The following is a 12,299-nucleotide window of genomic DNA, read 5'->3' as shown; positions in this document are numbered from 1 at the left end:
AAATCGTTTTAAATCTTAATTCCTTTATTCATTGAGAGAGGTCAAGTAAGGTATTCTGCACAGAAAATATTTTCTGTTGCCAAGAAATATTTTGTAATGCTGAAAGATAGCTATCTTTATTTCTGCGTATGCCCGGACTAGAATCCGAACCCCAAATTATTGAGAGCACTATTTTGTAGTGACAGATTGCTTTTATTTAAACGAACAAAAAATTACATTGGCCGCATAAGCTTCTTATTATGCCAGCTGTAGCTGTCTGCGGTACTTGCAGCTGGGGTGAGCTCTGAGCGACCGAGCACTTCTCCATGTCTATTCCGCGCGGTGCCCATCCTCTGCCTCGCGTGATAGAGCTGCATCTCCTAGGGCAGCTCATCCCCCAGGCCAGGCCATCTCCTAGGGCAGCTCACCCCCCAGGCCAGGCCATCTCCTAGGGCAGCTCATCCCCCAGGCCAGGCCATCTCCTAGGGCAGCTCACCCCCCAGGCCAGGCCATCTCCTAGGGCAGCTCATCCCCCAGGCCAGGCCATCTCCTTGGCCAGGCCATCCCCCAGGCCAGGCCATCTCCTTGGCCAGGCCATCCCCCAGGCCAGGCCATCTCCTTGGCCAGGCCATCCCCCAGGCCAAGCCATCCCCCAGGCCAGGCCATCTCCTTGGCCAGGCCATCCCCCAGGCCAGGCCATCTCCTTGGCCAGGCCATCCCCCAGGCCAGGCCATCCCCCAGGCCAGGCCATCTCCTTGGCCAGGCCATCCCCCAGGCCAGGCCATCTCCTTGGCCAGGCCATCCCCCAGGCCAGGCCATCTCCTTGGCCAGGCCATCCCCCAGGCCAAGCCATCTCCTAGGGCAGCTCATCCCCCAGGCCAGGCCATCCCCCAGGCCAGGCCATCTCCTTGGCCAGGCCATCCCCCAGGCCAGGCCATCTCCTTGGCCAGGCCATCCCCCAGGCCAGGCCATCTCCTTGGCCAGGCCATCCCCCAGGCCAGGCCATCTCCTTGGCCAGGCCATCCCCCAGGCCAGGCCATCTCCTTGGCCAGGCCATCCCCCAGGCCAGGCCATCTCCTTGGCCAGGCCATCCCCCAGGCCAAGCCATCTCCTAGGGCAACTCATCCCCCAGGCCAGGCCATCCCCCAGGCCAGGCCATCTCCTTGGCCAGGCCATCCCCCAGGCCAGTGGTTGGCAGACTTCCGAGTGAGTTTAAAGAAACATTAACTAAACAGATTCTCAAATTTTATAGAGACCTTAACGGAATTATACCCGGAATTTTCAGACGAGATAAAATCACAACATTCACAAATTCAACATAAAGTCTTTAAAAATGTAAAAAAAAAAAAAAAAAAAAAAATCTAGTCATTTGTGCTCTGCTAATCTAACCAGAAAACCAAAATTATTAAAATAAAATTAAAAACACACATCTGATTGTGTAAAATTTACTACTCAGTTTGAACGGTGACCTTGCATCGCTTTCGAAAGCTTAGCTATGTCTGCCAGTTAAGTACTTATCTCTAGTCTTAATTTATTTTCTATTTGATTCATCGACGTGAATGTTTGTCAACGTGAAAAGGCAGGGCAAAATAATGTTGTGCTATGGTTGTGCTATGGTTGTGCTATTCGGGAAGGGAAGGCGGGCTTGCGGCAGGTTGGGGGCATGCCTTGTGATTGTGCCGTTTCATTTAGTTAGGCCTTTTTTTTATGGGTTGTAGAGCCGTTAAGTCCTGTGTAGAGTCTCGCTTGCGACTCGCGATCCCTGCCCTGGGGCCGACTCCTGCGCACGCCGACATGAGCTTGTAGCAGCGATGGCGGCGCGGCAGGGGTTGGAAGGAGGGGATTCAAATAGGGAAAAAAACTCAGCTCCGAGATAACACCGCAGAGTCGACGCAGCCCCTCGGGGTGTGGGGATGCGCTCGGCACACGAAAACTACCGCAAATCAGTGGGAGTACAACGGGGCGGTGCTGGCTGGAGGTTTAGTAAGCCGAGGGTTCATTCAGCAGGGAAGTTTCCGCCCGGGGCAAGACAAAACCTTTCCCGACAACACCAAATATCGCCACCAAAAATTAATTACACTCTTCCACACATTTTCGATTTAACTTATATGGAAAATAAATACATCTAAATGTGGATAGTACGCGAAAAAATTTCCTTTTTTAAATATTTGACGTTATAAATGTATGTATGCATGTTTCAATACAAATAATTCAGTTCATCTGCCCTCTAACAATTTATTTTTGTGTGTTCTAACACTACGATATTTAAGTAAACATCTATATTAAAATTGCTTTGCCAGTTTAGCTCCCCCTCCCCCCTAAATGCGGCGCCCGGGGCACAAGCCCCGTATGCCCTCCCCCCGCCCCCTTTCCTAGTTACGTCCCTGAGCTTGAGTACATTTCCCACACAGGAGCCCACTCTTGACGTCAAAGAAGGATGTCCCCAGGGTCTGACTGGTGAAGCCGGTATTTTGTCCATTAAAAACAATCCTGACTGTTAGAAAAACTGTTATTACCCAGTCTCTACCTGATGGTACACATACTTTTGATCACAGCGGGCGAAGATAGCCCGATAGCATGTTGAATCAGCTCCATATAAATAAATCTCTGCCAGGGAAGAGTATAAGTAAAAAAAAATTCCCAAAATAGTCTGCTGAAAGGAAGAGTGTCTGTTGTGTAGTCTATGAAGCATAAGACACGAGTAAACTGTTTTTACGTCCTAACATTGGGTTCTCATACGAATAAGATAAATCTTACAATCCCTACAAGGTAAAGTAACACAAGTCAACGGCAGCCTGTAATTATAAATAAGGCTGTTTCAACTATTTCACAGTGAAATTCCAACATTTCAAAGTAGTTTTAAAAGTTTCATGTATAGCATGTGGTTTCCATAATTTATGGGATACGAGATTTTTGAAATGGATTGCTACGAATGAGTGCTGAAATCTTTATGGGATTGATATAGGGACAAATGGACTGAAAAGTGTTGGGGGAAAAATACTTATTTTTGCCATTTTTAATGGGCAGAAATGGTTGAACGTTTTAAGGGCTATTGAGGGCCAATCAAAAATTATCATTAAACAATCCAAAGACCAATTTGTACTCTGTCTTTCGTATTGTTGAAACATATAAATTGGGAATTTTTGCAGTAAAATGAAAAAAATCTATTTGATATAAATGGTAATTATTTATGTATATAGTAAATTTTAAATATAATGTATTGGAGACTTACGATCGCTTGTACAGTAAGGTAAGTGAAAGCACAGCAAAACCTTTGCAGGTAAATCAAATGAAGGACTACTTTATTTTGCCTTGAGGTCACCACTCGACCGGATGCACGAGCTCTAAGAGCGCGGGGGCGCTAAGGGCGACCTTGGCTCGCGCATCACACGCCACTTCGCCTCTATGCACCAGGCACAGAACTAGCGCGCAGTCTTCTCGTTGTAACGCGCTTCTTTGGGACTTTGAGCTCTGACCATGTAATTCCATACTGGAATATTAGAGACAAAATGCTCTTTGCTCTTCCCCATTCCATTTACAATGCCGAGTGTAGCACTCTTTTTTTTTGTATCTTAATGCCAGTTTCAACCTTTTTGACTTTCCAAAAAAAAAAAAAAAAAAAAAAGCTAAAAACGAAACTATGCAACGAAACTTGTACAGACAAATGAAATGGCTCTTAAATGTATTTCGTAATAAGGCACTTTCAATAAAAGTTGAGTGGTTTTTAAATGGTGAATTAAGGGTACTAGGACTCGCCATCTTGCAATAAAGCTTCCGTGATAACTTTTTTTTTTATCTTGACATGGCTTAGGAATTAGTTTTGGCTACATGTTGTAATCAATATTTGTGAACGGGTATGGTTATAATGATAGCTGATGTAGTCCGCGTGAAATAATGAGTTGTTTTTTTTTTTTCGTGGCTAGACATGCCAAAAATTGTGATGAATATTTCAAAATAAGAATTATAGCAAAAAAGGGGGAAATACTAAGATGGTAGATTCTAACCCCCCTTAATGGGCCCGCCTCGTCAGGGGTGTATTGTAGCGACGCTCGTTGGTGCTTCTAGAGCGGTGTCACCTCTGAGCTGGAGCATAGGGCATATATGAAATTCGAGCGGTGACGATAACTTTATATGACGGAGAAATGAAGACAAAGGTGTAATGCAGGTCCCTTAAGTGCTTTCAAGAAACATTACCGGTATTTTTTATGCCTGAAATTGACTCTGATAACACGCCTTCCGGCCATTTTAACTCTTCTAAAAATCCAGTACCTATCGGTCTTCGCCTTATTTTTCTTTTCTTTTCCTAAACAGACCCCACTAGGATATCTCGAGTAGTTTTCAAATCGCGCTAAGTTTTCCTGAAGCTGTGCGCACCGCGTGTGTGCGCCATCTGGCGGACCAGCCAGGATGCTTGCCGTAAGTCACGACTGTGCCAGCCGACCACACCCATAGCTGCACGATTCAAGTGATTCTGCACGAAGCAGCGACGAGTTACCTGAAAAAAAAAACTCTCCCTCCTTTCGCGGCAGCTGTTTACCCGCGGGTAACTGGTTGCAAATATCGGCCACGGATGAATCACGGTCTACCATCTGGTCGACATATCGGGATGAACAAATACAACTAGAGGTAGTGAAACGATAGCGGAGCCTTGACGGGAATAAAAGGGTGGAGGAAACGGGAGCACCCTGAGGACACCTCCTCACGGCGACGCCCGCACTGAGAGAAAGGTTTGTTTGCCACAACAAAATATTTGTTTGTATATGGCGAAATAAATATATTTTGTTAATTCAAACAAATATTTTGTTGTAGGAAAGATTCTGTTCACCCAACAAAACGATTTTGTCAACTCAAACGTACATTTGATTAGGTGTTACAAATCATTTTTGTTTCCTTACCGAGTTTGGTTAAACTAACAAAATATTTTGTTCCACCAAGCACGTAAATATTTGTTTCGCCATATATAATCAAAATTTGTTTGATTCAAACAAACCTTTTTCTCTGTGCGGGGTTGGGTGGAGCGTATTTCCGTTTTGCGTTGGCAGCGTTCCACGTTGGGTCACGTCACCCCCCCCCCCCCCCCCCGCCCCCCCCGCGAGAGGTTTCGGGTATCTGGTCGCAATCTCCTACGAGCGGCGAGCAAACACATTCCGACGAGAGAGAGAGAGAAAAAAGCAGGTATCGGGTGGAATCGCGGGGGATGTTTCGCCGCAGATCCCCTGAAAGGATTTGTCGATGATCACTTCAGAGCCTGGAGTGGCGGAAAAAAAAAAAAAAAAAAAAAAAAGGATGAAGGGTGGGAAGGCCGTAAACTATGTCGCGCGCTCCGGGATCAGAGGCGAGCGGGTTGCAGCTCTCTGCAAACAAGGCGCGGACCGCAGGCAACGAGCAATCGCACGTGGGATTATGTTCTGTGCTGCGTGCCTCTACTCCCTCTCTCCGCTGCTCTACGGAGCCGTCTACAGGCTGTGCTACAGCGCGCCTCGCCCTTGCTCTTGCTCGCTGTCCTAGTACTCTGTTGCCAGATGTACACCTGTGAGCCGAATCCTTTTAGACACAACTTCGCAATGAACTGAATTTTTTTTTTTTAATGTACATGAAACATTGAACTATTTCATTTTTAACGTTTAAGTTTATTAAATTGTAAAATAAAAATAATTCAATTTAAAAAAAAATAAATAAGTCATACAAAATAAAATTTCTAATGTTAACAATCAGTCTGGCAACAGTGGTCGCCATTTACTCTGTACTGCAGTCTAAGAATAGAGGAGCCGACCAGGCTCGACAATAGAATAAGATGTCTCGTAGACCGAGTCTTGTGTTCTGCGCATGAGCGCATGAGGCCATCGTTGGCTTACGATCTTCCATCAGAACCGTTGAAATCGGATGATCTAAGAATTTTCATGTGTGTGTTTTTTCCCTTCAAATTTTCCTATATATATATATACACACACACACGCTCATAACTCACTCGCTGACTCTATAATGCCAAAGATATATGTACAGCTTGGAGACAAGTATAGCATGAAGCATAATCCGTAGAGATGTATATAGTGTAGCCATAGAGTAAGATTTGAAATACAGCTATATAAGTCGAACAAGCCCTAATTTTTAAATTGATTTACAGACATAAAATTTTTGATTGCTGTTCTTCTGGCTTCTGTATCAGTTATTACCAAACCAGCTATTTTTTTTAATTATTCCATATATAGACAAGATTTACGCCCGACTTTGAAGCATGGTTCATGGATATCTTCCCCTCTCTCTCACGTCGAGTGTGATCGTGTGGGCGAGTGCGAACCTTGGCTCTCGACTCATAGCGGGTGATACATAGCGGTCGAATAGCTGCCAAAGTGATACTAGTGGCTGTAGGGGGAAAAAAAATTGGAAGCGTCGACGCCATTGCTGGACGGAACGGTAGTTCAAACATCAGGGAAAAAAAGAATATAGTATTTCAGCTAATCTATATAAATCTTTCTATTGTTTGAAATAATGATCTTTTTTTAAATAAAATTTAGTTTGTAAATATTTTTTTAATTTCTAATACAAATGTTGTTTTAATGTCTTTAATTAAAAAAAATTAAGTGTTTTATCTTATATTTTACATACTTGCATATTTTTTGCTGCCTAGTATTTATTTTTTATTTCGTTCCGTGTGGGTGTTTTCATATTCTAGGTAAAATAATGTTAGTTATATTTTTGTGTATGATTATATAACTAAAATAATATGTAATCTTTTGAGTGATCAAGCGGTAGTCAAGGCCTAAACTTCGCCAAAGAAAATCACTCGATAAAATAAAATTAATAAAAACTTAAAACTTTAGAGATATTTCTAACTTATTTATATCAGACAAGAAAATGCTTAACAGAGCGAACTTATAAACTATATAATGGAACGGCTACTTGAAAAAAATACTAAACCCCGGTTTTTAACCTGATTTTTCCACAAGGAATTTTACCAAATTATGGCAGCACCGCGGTTGTTACACATTTCCGTTCCTTAACTTCCGTCGCATTCACGAAATTATTGCTCCCACCAAATGCCGCACACCAAGAGATAAGATGTAAGAAAATACTTGCATAATAGTATTGGCAATAGAATGAAATAACGGTCTCAAACGATTACACAGGGCTGCGTCGAGATTCGAGCAGCGGCTCTGACGAGGGCTGACGTGATCCCCCCCTCCCCCCCTGCAGCCTAATCGTTGCGCGCCAATCACGACGAGGCCCCCTCTAACCCCGCCAACCCACGGGCTGTTCCCGCGTGTTTCGACATGGCCTCGGGTCCATTAGCCGGCCACAAGCGGCTTAGCGCGCCGCCTGCGACAGTAGAGGCGCCCCCCTCATCATCAGTCTGACACCTCCTCCATTCCCTCTGTCACTCTCACTCACTCTCTCTCTCTCTCTCGATAGCGCTCACGAGCCGAGCTTCGCTTAACGGGGTGGTTCCCTACATCATTTCGCTTCCATATTTTAGCTTCTCTCTCTCATTTTTTTGACGTGAATACGTCTTTAAAATTGCTCCCATAGTGGCAGGCAATTCAAAAAAAGAATGATAACAAAATAGGGGGATACGGTTTGGTGCTGCAGCTACATATCTATCATCTCCATCCAAAATTTACTTACACCACTGTATGGCTAAAGGATCAAAGAACTCGTTACGCTAAGTGAGCACTGTGACGCATTGCGCGCGGTGGAAGAGGGAAACGCCGCCATTTTGAGGTAACTTTTCTGCTTTTCTGAGATTTCCATTTAGTATAACCTTTGACTCGTAGAAGATAAAACGTTCGTTGAAGTTTCGATCGTCAGCTCTCGTCAAAATCTGTCGATTGCATACATAAAACATTAGTGTAAAATAGTTACAGTGAATATATATTGTGTTAAAAAAATAAAAAATTGCGTATTTTATATTTTGTATAGAAATTATTACCTGTTACGTACCCGTATTCACGTACAACACACGGCCACGCGCCAATTTTTTCTCATTATTGATGTGTAACATCTTAGCTCTCCGTATACGGCTTTCGGCAAGAGTAATTTCTAGAACGGAGCGGAAGTCGCAGGAACGGAAATGTGTAAACACGATGCTGCCATCTGTGGCGGATGGCACGAAATAAAGTTTACAAAGCCAAAGGGAAACTTTATAATATTAACTTTTTAATGAATTTGATCAATATAGAATAAAATTTCTAGTCGATAATCAGGTATAAAGCAGGGGTTTAGTATTTTTTCGAAGTCTTTCGCTTATATGGGAATTCTTTAATTTCATAATTTAAAATTTCGTTGGCTAATAGAATATAGCTGATATGGTAGTGAAATCTAGTGGCGAGAGCGGAAACGACGTGAGGTTCTATTTGTACAATTTTTAATAGTTATAATTTGGAATTAAATAAAAAATAGCAGTAGCAAATCATAATATATATATAAATCCAGTGTCCTCATGTTTGTTTCCAGTGAACTCTTCACCAAGTCAAACTTTTTCGATGAAAATTGGCATTTATGTGTAATTTTTTCCAACTTGAGACATAGGATGTTTTTTTATTTCGATTAATGGTCTTAATAATTTATAATTAATAATAAAATGATTATCAATGTTGATTGGTGTTATTAATCGTAAGTTTTATAAGTCTCAAACAGAAGGCGCCTTAAATCTGTTTTTACAGACAACTGTTGTACTGTCTGACATAAATATCTCATAGATGGCGCTACGTTTCAATTCAAATTTTATTTTTCTCCATGTTGTGCACATTTTCGTTGATCTATGTACTACGTAACCTCGCTTTTTTGTATTATTTTTGATTTTATTATCACGTGTTTACAATTATTTATATCTATCTTCAGCTGTCAATCTACAGATATAATAATAAAACAAATAATATTAGCTAGAGAATCAGAGTTAATCAATTTTGTAAGTATTAATTAATTCTACCTTTCCTGCAAATTTTATAATCTAAGTTCATACAAATTACAAAAATATCTATGTATTAAGTGCTTGCTTTTTATTTTCTCATTTTGATAGAATTTTTACTAACTTAATTATTATTTTCAGTAAAATGCCACCAAAAAATCGAATCTCAACAATGACCGGATCAAAAATATTGTACACCGATTGGCGCTTCATTAAACTTTAACTGTGATTTATTATAGTTAGAACTAATCAGAGTATTTACTAATAAAATGAACTGTGATTTATTATAAGTAAAGGTAATCAGAGTATTTAATAATAAAATATAATTGAAAACGTTATGTTAATCTGTGTTAAATTCTGTCTTTTAAATCCTTTCTAAATCACTCAACCACAGCAACGCGTGGCCGGGTCTGCTCGTAATATATAATTTATTTCAAACATTTTTTTTTTTACAGTTTGGACCTATCCACAAAGTGACTCGTTGACATAATTATATTTGCTCTATGGGAACTTCACGTACCTAACTATTTTCGTATCAAAATTCTCAAAATATGTAGAGGATTTTGATGAAACGCCGCCCAGCGAACCCAGGCCTCTCCGTGACACTTTGTCGCTCATTTCGGAGCAATTTCCTTCACACAGCTTCCCCCCCCCCCTTCCACCTAACCCCTGGAGCTCTACGTTGTGGCGCCGGTTATTAAAACACGCCGCGGCCGCATTTAGCGGAGATGTACCGGGAGAGGGGGGGGGGGGTCTGTGGAAGGGGTGGGGGATTCACTCCACCCCTTCCTTTCCCGCCGATGCCCTGGGCGTACTGCGTCTCCGGCCCACGGCTTTATTAAAAACAACCACGGTCCCAACTGAGCAAAGGAGAGGCGCGAGTTGGCCTCGTCTCGCTTTTGCCCGCGAGATTACCCCACCTCTCCACCCCCTTTTACACTCCCTAAAAAGTCTGGTAATTGCATTTTTCATTTCATTAGCTTCGTCTGAGGCGAATTACTACAGCTGTTTCATAAGCAATGCGTATTATGTTTTTTTTTGACGTGACAAGGTCAAATAATAAATCGATTAACGCCGGCTGCACGCACGAAAAAGGATGACTCATTGTCCCGTTACGCACATTGTCCCGTTACGCTCATTGTACGCTTGCGCCGCATCTATCTCTCTTCCACTCGATTGGAACAACCATCGATTTTACTTTTTCGAGGCACATTATACTTGAAACACTTTCATTCGTTTCCTACTTTTCCTATCATCGTCCTATCCTAAACAGAATAACACAGATTGGAAGAAGTTAAATAGCAAACATGTATAAAATTTATAGTTAAATTAATCTGTTCGTTAAATTTAATAAACATATTTGAATTAATGAGTGCAAATAAAAGTAAATTTATCAATTAAATTGTAGATTTCATTTCACTTCTTTGTATCCAAACAAAATAGTGATAATTCAATAAAAATTATTCAATTTTTTTCTTAAAAGTATGCAATCATTTCATCAATGTTTTGTTATGACGTTGTCACGTTAAACTATCGTCCGTAAACCGACTTTACAGACAACTAATTTTTTTTTGTTGCGAACGATTTTTATCGCCATATTAGCGTGCGGTTCGCAAAGGAAAGCCAGGTGTACAGGCTGTCCGCGAAATTTGCGGGGTACAAATTCAATATGGTGCCAGGGAACCACAAAACAAGCCAACATTTGCCAAAAACACGTCTCCGGGAACGAAGCCTTGTGCAAAGAAGTGACGGCCGCGGCAGTTGCGTGCAGAGTCGAATTGGGCGCGCTTCTGGGCAAAGCTCCACTGGCTCAGAGGCCGGGCGATAGCAAGCGCAGTGACGTTCAAACACTCGGCGGGAAGCAGTGACCAGCCGGGCATCAGACGTCTGTAGTCAGCCGCGCGCAGTTAGGTGTGCTTCGCCCTCCGTGGTACGAAGATCCTATAGTTTCGGAGGCAGTCGCTGGGTTAAGTCAGACGAAGGTCTTCCTATTCGGTGCGCGTCTCAGGTGAAAGCACCCTTGGTAAATGCGCACTGCATTGTTTTGGAACGATTTCTGACGTTAAACGGTTGCGGACGGTGCAGAAAACTGGGCGGGTCGCGGGCTCCACGTGGCGGCGTGCGACTCAGGTTGAAGCCCGCCATGCTGCAGGGATAGGCGTGTCGCGGCGGTAGGGACCCGCCTGCACCTGACGTCACCCGGACTTGGGCAGAGGGCAACAGAACGGGGTTCCACGTTTTTTTTCAGGTACGTAATATTTTAATTCCTTGTGTTTTCTTAAACAGTGTTGTGTGAGAACTGTTTTAGATGTGTAACTAAATATTTCAGAGGTGAAACTTCTTTGGGCTCGGTGATGGTAAAATTTCAATTACAATTTCGAAGTCGAAATTTATGCAACGTTTGCGTGAAACAATGTTTTTTGAAACATTTCTTACGCCGTAGAGACAAAGAGATCGCTTAGGAGTCGAGGTAAGAATTGCCAAAGTAGTTTCACTTCTATCAAGTGTACTGAGTATGTGTAACAAAGCATGTTAACCAAAGTTCACAAAGCCTTAAGGAAACATTATAGTAATAACTGTTTGATGGATTTTTAACAATATTGGGCAGTAGGTTAATAAAATTCCTTGCCGGAAATCTGGTTCAAAGCTGCGGTTTAGTATAATTTAAATTGTTTTTCGTTTTTATCGGAGCTGTTACATTACATAGTAGGTATAAAATTTTGCTCTGCACATCGAAAGATTCGATCGTTGACGTAACTGCTCCAACAACGAATTCTAGGGGCAGGTACGGAAACTACGTGTGATTCGCGCCCAAAAAATATTGTCGAAAACACATTTTGCGTATATTTATCATCCTCGGCATTAGTTTAAAAATTTTTCTACGTTAAATTACGTTTACGAGTTTCGTATTATGAGTTTGTTTGCAGCACGAGAACACATGAAATTGCTCGTTACATAGGTTAGATGTTACACATGACTAGCGAGTACTTTTTCTACCTTTCCGCCTGGCTGTGTTGTCCGATACATTCACTTTGTCAGGCGCATCTGGTTCACGTGATAATGCATAGAGGGCAGCACGCTATATATATATTTTTGCCTCTTCTCGACCGTTTTAGACATGTGAAAAGTTATTGCATATATGGAATTAATGGAATTTCGATACATTTAACTGACAGTTTAACTATTTGGGAAAAATAGGTTTTTTCATGCCTATACAGTTTTTGTGTATTATCTACTGTTTGCATTTTTGTGTAGTTCGCTTTCCGTTTAAACGTAACTTAAAGGTCGATAAACACAATGGAATGGTTCTTCAGATGAAATCATTAAAACTTATATTAAAACGTTTGATAGGAAATAACTATTTCCGCGCGTTTTCACAGTTTGTTTGTACTCATCATGCTTCTCATTCGCCAAT

General features: G+C 42.0%; 2 protein-coding genes across 2 annotated transcripts in view; both read right to left on the bottom strand.

Moving 5' to 3' along the window:
• Window positions 1-12,299, bottom strand: part of LOC134534184 (neuropeptide F receptor-like) — a 358,451-nt gene that overhangs the window by 25,998 nt on the left and 320,154 nt on the right. The gene's annotated exons all lie outside the window — the stretch shown is intronic.
• Window positions 496-1,155, bottom strand: LOC134534593 (uncharacterized). Its single transcript, XM_063373074.1, has one exon. It carries the CDS (start codon window positions 1,153-1,155, stop codon window positions 496-498), a length of 660 nt encoding a protein of 219 aa, XP_063229144.1.

Source organism: Bacillus rossius, chromosome 7 (assembly GCF_032445375.1).
Source record: "Bacillus rossius redtenbacheri isolate Brsri chromosome 7, Brsri_v3, whole genome shotgun sequence".
NCBI lineage: Eukaryota > Metazoa > Arthropoda > Insecta > Phasmatodea > Bacillidae > Bacillus > Bacillus rossius.
This window is presented reverse-complemented; position numbering and strand designations above follow the sequence as displayed.

What these genes read in the sequence shown, in the direction of transcription:
- LOC134534593 (XM_063373074.1), bottom strand. Translation starts at nt 1,155, where the DNA reads ATGGCCTGGCCAAGGAGATGGCCTGGCCTGGGGGATGGCCTGGCCTGG.